This window comes from Protobothrops mucrosquamatus, unplaced genomic scaffold (genome assembly GCF_001527695.2).
Source record: "Protobothrops mucrosquamatus isolate PMUCROS unplaced genomic scaffold, P.Mucros_1.0 scaffold_214, whole genome shotgun sequence".
Classification (NCBI taxonomy): Eukaryota; Metazoa; Chordata; class Lepidosauria; order Squamata; family Viperidae; genus Protobothrops; species Protobothrops mucrosquamatus.
The window spans coordinates 98863-105291 of record NW_015386290.1 but is presented as its reverse complement, the minus strand read 5'-3'; the positions used below and the strand labels follow the sequence as shown (position 1 = coordinate 105291).

General features: G+C 37.9%; 1 protein-coding gene across 1 annotated transcript in view; it reads left to right on the top strand.

Moving 5' to 3' along the window:
- Positions 1-4161: 4161 nt before the first annotated feature.
- MRPL23 (mitochondrial ribosomal protein L23) overlaps positions 4162-6429 on the top strand; it is a 16185-nt gene continuing 13917 nt past the window's right edge. The window contains exon 1 of the mRNA XM_015827274.1: positions 4162-4236. Coding sequence (XP_015682760.1) covers positions 4220-4236 — 17 coding nt within the window. The 5' untranslated portion in view covers positions 4162-4219. The remainder of the gene's footprint in view (positions 4237-6429) is intronic.

The following is a 6429-nucleotide window of genomic DNA, read 5'->3' as shown; positions in this document are numbered from 1 at the left end:
TCTCCATCTTGAATTTGTCTAATTCTCTTTTAAAGCAGTCTAAAGTAATGATTGCCATATAGTACCATCTTGTGATTGCAATCCCACAGCTGACATTGAAGAATTTCTTTTGAATTACCTGTCGTGCAGTTTCATTGGGTAACTCCCAAGCTGAATGAAGAAAGACACCCACTTCCTTTACATAATTCATAATTTTATATGGTGATCATTCACCTTTTTCTTACACATCAATAGCCCATATCCATAGCTCTTTCATTTTTTGGCCTATTTCTACACAACATATGCACGTACTGAAATGACCATAATTCCAGATGTGAATAGATCTTAGATTTCGGTAATGACAATACAGTATTGGAAGTTTTATTTTTAATCTCTTTCCTAACAAATTTTGCTGATTCCTTATTTGCCCAGTTATTCTCTACTGAACTATTTGTCCATGCAAAAGGCGAATTCTTCAGATTAGTCAATGAAGCAGCCTTTGCTTCAACAATCTCACAATACAAATAAAACATAAAAAAGTATGATGTTGACAGCATCTAGCAGAGTTCCTTATATCTCCCTACTCCTTTGCCTCATGCCTCAGTCCCACAGAGGGGACTGAGATGTCAGGAGAAAGTATCTATAGAATATGTGAAGTTGTTAACAAAAATATCCCTGGTTAATGTCATCTGAAATGTCAAACAACAGAAATGGTCTTGAAATTATTTAAGATGGGCTGTTATATTGGAAATAAACCCTGCCCCCTGTGAAATTAGGATCCAGCCATCATAGTCAAGATTATTTTCCTGAAAGATGCTGCCCCTCATTTTTGGAAACCGTTCTGGGATAGATGGTGAATATACTCCTGCAAGTATATTCTACAAATATTATTTTATCTCAAATAATCCCATTCAAAATTTTAAAACCAAGGATATGTTAAACCAAAAAAAAAATGCTGATACTGAAATATGTAAGTTTTATTTTTTTGAAAAATTGCTGGAATGCATGTAAAGCTGGAAAATTGCTGTTACATGATGCATTGTGGGCATTCCACAAATGTTCATTTTCAGAATAGCTTAAATGCTAGCTGCTGGGGAGCAAAAAGATTAATAGATGTATGGGATTCCAGAGGAGCATTCTGGGACATGGAACGCTTGCTTAATTATGATTTTAGACTTGACATAGCAGGATGCTTCAGTATCTTCTTAGAACTCTCCTTCAGAATAAGGGATCAAATATGTCAAGATGTGTGGAACTTTGCACTTTTCACCTTGCAAGACCAAATTTTTAAAAGTCTCTTTTGGAATATTTATTAGAACACATGCACTTTTTTTTTTTTTACAAAGCAAGGGATGGATGGATAAATAGTGAAATCAATCAATCAACCGATTAATTTAGGGAAATTTAATTAATCCTAAACTATCTGGAGGCTTAGTGGCAGCTAAAATAGCCATGGAATATCCCTACCACATGGATTGGCTTCTGCTAGATTAGATCCAGGAGTAGAACATTTGCCATCTGGTCTTGTTAATAGTCATGGGATTATATTATAATTGTAAACCGCCCAGAGTTACCTTGAGGTAAGATTGGCAACCTATAAATTTTATAAACAAACAAGCAAACAATCTACTAAATAAATATTGGGGCTACTCTATCTGGGCTGCAAAAATCCAAATAACCAAGGCACAACAAAAATATACATATAAAAACTTAATTCTATTTCTTGATTTGTGTAATCCAGATATGGTAGCCTTACTTTATATGGAAATGTAACTACATGATATATAGAGAATGAATTTCCCACATCCTCCTCAAAATAAGCAGCAAAACCATATTCCTTAAAAAATTGCAACTAAAACCATTTTCTTCATTTATAAATATATTATTTCAAATAGATTTATATTCAAACTGGATTGTAGCCTTTAGTTTCATTTTTTAAAACTCCACAGAAAAGAGTTACAGTATTGGCTCAAAGCACAAAACAAACAAGTAAATAAACAACAATAAAATCTCTTTTCTCAATTTGATAGAATTTGCAAATTCATATTAAATAAGTGACATACGTGCCTCTTCCTGCAGGGGGTAGCAGTGGAATAGACAATATTTTTACATTTGTATCCTTACGAAGTTTATTTACTAAGAGATCCTATAGAGATAGAAAAAGAAAAGAGCTATACAGTATACAACATTTGCAATAGTTTTACCTTTCAAAATGACAGTTGCCATAGAAGGCAGCATTATAAATCTTGCTGTCCCATTTCTTTGCATCAGCTATCTCATGCTAAAAATTTGGAAAAGAAAAAAAAATCCAACATGCAGTTTTGGAAAACAATAGAGCAGTCAAGTTGATTATTTGTTAATTAATTTTAAACTCAAATCCAATCCAGTAATCTAATTTGCTGCATTTCTCTTATTACCTCTCTGTGTATGATGGTTCTTAAGCCAGTTCTACTCACTAGACATTTCCCACCTGTACCTAGCCAATGTACAAACATATCCCAGCAACATCTTTTCTCTGACATGTGCCCAGGATGTTGTCATAATTTCATCCTCAGAAATTGTTAAGTCATTCATAGTTCTACTACTGCTTAATTCTGCTACTGGTTATGTGCCATCAAGTCAGCATCAATTGTTAGAGACTACATGAAGAGATATTCTCCAGATCTGTCCTGAACCTGGCTCTTCAAGTCTTGCAAGGGTGCAACCATCGCTGCTATAATAGAATTCATCCACTTTGCTGCCAATTGTCTTGTTTTACTTTTTCTTGCCACTTTCCCCAGCATTACAGACTTCTCCAGAGAGCTAGGTCTTTGCATTTTTATTTATTTTAATTAACTTTAAAAGGCTACCTCTTTCACCATAACAACGCTGGATAACTAACGTTTCAAATGACAATATTAAAAACAAGTAAAACACAACAGCTTATTAAAAAAAATGAATGCTGACATAGAAGAATCAACATATCCCACCTCAGACAGAGGATTCTTGAGAACTCCACACTTAAGTTTAGTCCAAGGCTTGGGGGAAAGGACAGGTTTAAAGAAGGGTGGGCCTTTTTGTGAATGTTCAGGATGGAATCCATGGAAATCTCAGGATGAATGCCAGATCTGGTGCAGAGCAACTACACAAAAGACCTGCTTCCCGGATATCATGAAATGATATGGTTTTATTGGTGGAACCTAGAATGTCCGCTGTATGCAGTCGAGAAGGACGGGCAAGCACTATGGGACAACAAAACACAACGACTTCATGGAACCTTGATGCTGTTAGATGTTCTTTTTGCCATCAGACTTCCCTTAATATAATTTTAATGTACACAGCTCCCTTAAAAATCCAAATACCAAAATGAACACAAATGAACAATGAAAACAATCCAATGCAACTTTGGGAAAGTTGGATTTATTTATTTAAATTTCTACACCATCCAGATCACCTCCTAAGCGATTCTGGGCAGTTTATGACATTTATTGTAACAGTGCACAACTAAAAGATTCTTCCCACCTCCCCTGGACTCTGTCTAGACTTCCCAAAAGGAGGTACACCTCACAGTTTGGGAAACCCCTGCTCTACGCTGTACAATTATTTCCGATTGCATAGTACCTAGATGTGCTCCTCACTCTCCCAACAATTCCAGTCCTTCAATTCACAGCTTTGATATTTCCAGACCGGGTTCTGCAGTTGTTGTTGTTTTAGAAATGAATCAAGATCATACAGATGCCTCACCTAAGATGGGCTAACTCAGAACCCCCTGGCAGGGCTAAATAGCCATGCACAGAAAACAAAAATCAGAATATTTATTTTGTATTTACAGTATGCTATTCTCTTTTTTATTTCTGACTTTTCGATATAGATATATAGAAAAGCTACCCTGGGCTCTCTCAGCCTTGCAGTTGGAAATCTTAAGAGAAATGTTCCCTCGGCAGAGGCGAGTCCAATGTTTAAATGTTTCTTTAAATGTTTCTTCGGAGATAGTTTAGGGTCGATAGAAAAAAAACGATGCTTGCCTCCTTAATTTACCCATTCGATGGAAACCCGAATGCCGACTTTGCAGCTTCCTGACCGACTTTCGCCGCTTTCTTGCAAAATTGGAAAAGAGCGTGTAAACTACTACCGAGTTCTAGTTTGCCGCGCTTGGGTGTTGCGAGTCTTGTCTTTCCTACCTCTAGACGGTCTTCGTTCCCCGGATGTTCTTCTGCTCTTCCGCAGCGGATGAGAGTGCCGGCAGAGCTAAGTGAGAATCATGGCTCGGCGGGCTTAGTGAGTACTACCCCCTCCCCCAGCCCGGGCATCTGAGCGCGGGAGAGTCTCGTCCCGCCGACGTGTTCTCGTGGGTTCCCCGTCTGCAGAGCCGGGGTGGCGGGCGCCTTTCCAGGGTTGCCTGCCTCCGCTTTCCTTTTGGGCTAGATGGTTGTTTGCAAGTTGCAAGCTCGCCGGTCGCTAAACATTTCAAAACGGGAAATGCTAAGTTTTGTGTGCAGTGCCCTATTCCAGGAGGTGTTTCGTAATGCACGTAACGCCTTCCCACGTGTTCGGCTTCCCTTGTTTTCAAATGAGAAAGAGGGAGAGGGTTCCCCCCCTTTCCCCCCCATCATTCTCTCCTATGTGTCTGTAGGTTGTATAATGCTTGTTTTTTATATACAGTGTAATAGATAATGATACTTAGTGGTTATTAAATGTCATCACGTTGGTTTGATTCCAGGCGACTGGACGAATGCCCACCATTTCAATCTGTTTCTAGTCACAATTTGCTGCTCTTCCAAGGACATTTCAGTAATTTATTTGAATCTGTCCATCTACCCGATTGTATTCCTCTTCTTATACTTTTATCAACCGTGCCAAGTAAAATAGAGGTTTCTGATCCAAAATAACCTCCCATCACATGCTCAAAAATGTGCTCGTTTTTACTTGCTGATCATCCCCTCAAAGGACCTATCAGTCTTTATTTCATCCAAGACCAATTAATATTTTGTTCTTGCTGTTTGTAAGTGCTCTTAGTATTTATCTCTAAGTCCATAATTCAGAAGGCAAGTACTTCTTTCTTGATGTATAACTTTCATAGTTAATTATCCTTGAAATAATTCTTGCTTTATTGTGATCGTTGTTATCCGAGTATCTTATTGAAATGTGCTTATTAAGCTTGCCATTGCCTCTTCTCTAGGATTAATCTGTTTATTTCAAAATCAGATTTAAACACATCAGTGACAGTTCACATCCTACTTCACAGTTACATATTACAATGAAGCCAGACCCCATATAGATGTGAATGTGGTTACTTATCTGAGAGATGTGATTTAAATTTGCAGGAAGACTCAATTAAACAATTTATAACTCTGGTCAGGAAAGTTTTATTAATTATTATTTACTAGTAAAAATGCACTGTTTTTACATACAACTTTAATGCCCATTAAGAAGAGGGAGTCAAGCTGACTCCCAAAGCACCTGAAGGCAGGACAAGAAGCAATGGATGGAAATTAATCAAAGAGAGAACTAAGGAGAAATTTCTTGACAATTAGAACAATTAATCAGTGGAACAACCTGCCTCCAGAAGCTGTGAATGCTCCAACACTTGAAGTTTTTAAGAAGAGACTGGACGGCCATTTGTTTGAAATGGTAGGCAGGGGGTTGCACTAGAAAACCATAAATGTCCCTCCCAACCCTCCTCCTCATCATCATCATCATCATCATCATCATCATCATCATCATTATTATTATTATTATTATTATTATTATTATTATTATTATTATTATTATTATTATTATTATTCATCGCACAGTCAGCCAGATGTTCAGACTGGATTTGGCATTTTTGTCTACCTATCAAGTCCTTACCAAGGATGTGGGATAGGCAAATGTGGATGTTTGATGGTATTACAGATATCGTCGCAGGATGGAAGCAGTTCCTAGTAAGGCCGCCTTTTGCAATTGACTAATGGCGAATTTGTCAATACTAATGGTGTTCAAGTGGTGCTCCAGTTGTTTTGGGATTGCACCCAAGGCGCCTATTACTATTGGTACTACCTTTGATTACTTTTGCCACAGTCTTTCTATTTCTATTTGTAGGTCTTTGTATTTTGTTATCTTCTCCAGTTCTTTCTCGTCTATTCTGCTGTCTCCAGGCACTGCCATGTCCACTATCTAGACTTTTTTGTCTTTCTTATCGACAATTGTTAAGTCCGGGGTGTTATGTTGCAGGTGCTTGTCTATTTGAATTCTTAGGTCCCAGAGCAGTTTAATTTTATCATCATCATCATTGTTAAATCCTTGGATTCAAATGACAGTTCAACAGGCATAGTGTGAACCAAAAGCTTCTTTAATGACTTAATTGTTCATTGCAGTAAACGGAGACTCACAGGCCTCCTGCTTCTCTTCTCAGCTTACAACCGGCTCTGAGAGCCACACAAACGGTCCGTGTAAACTCGTTACAGAGCGCGCGCTTTCCCGCGCATGCGC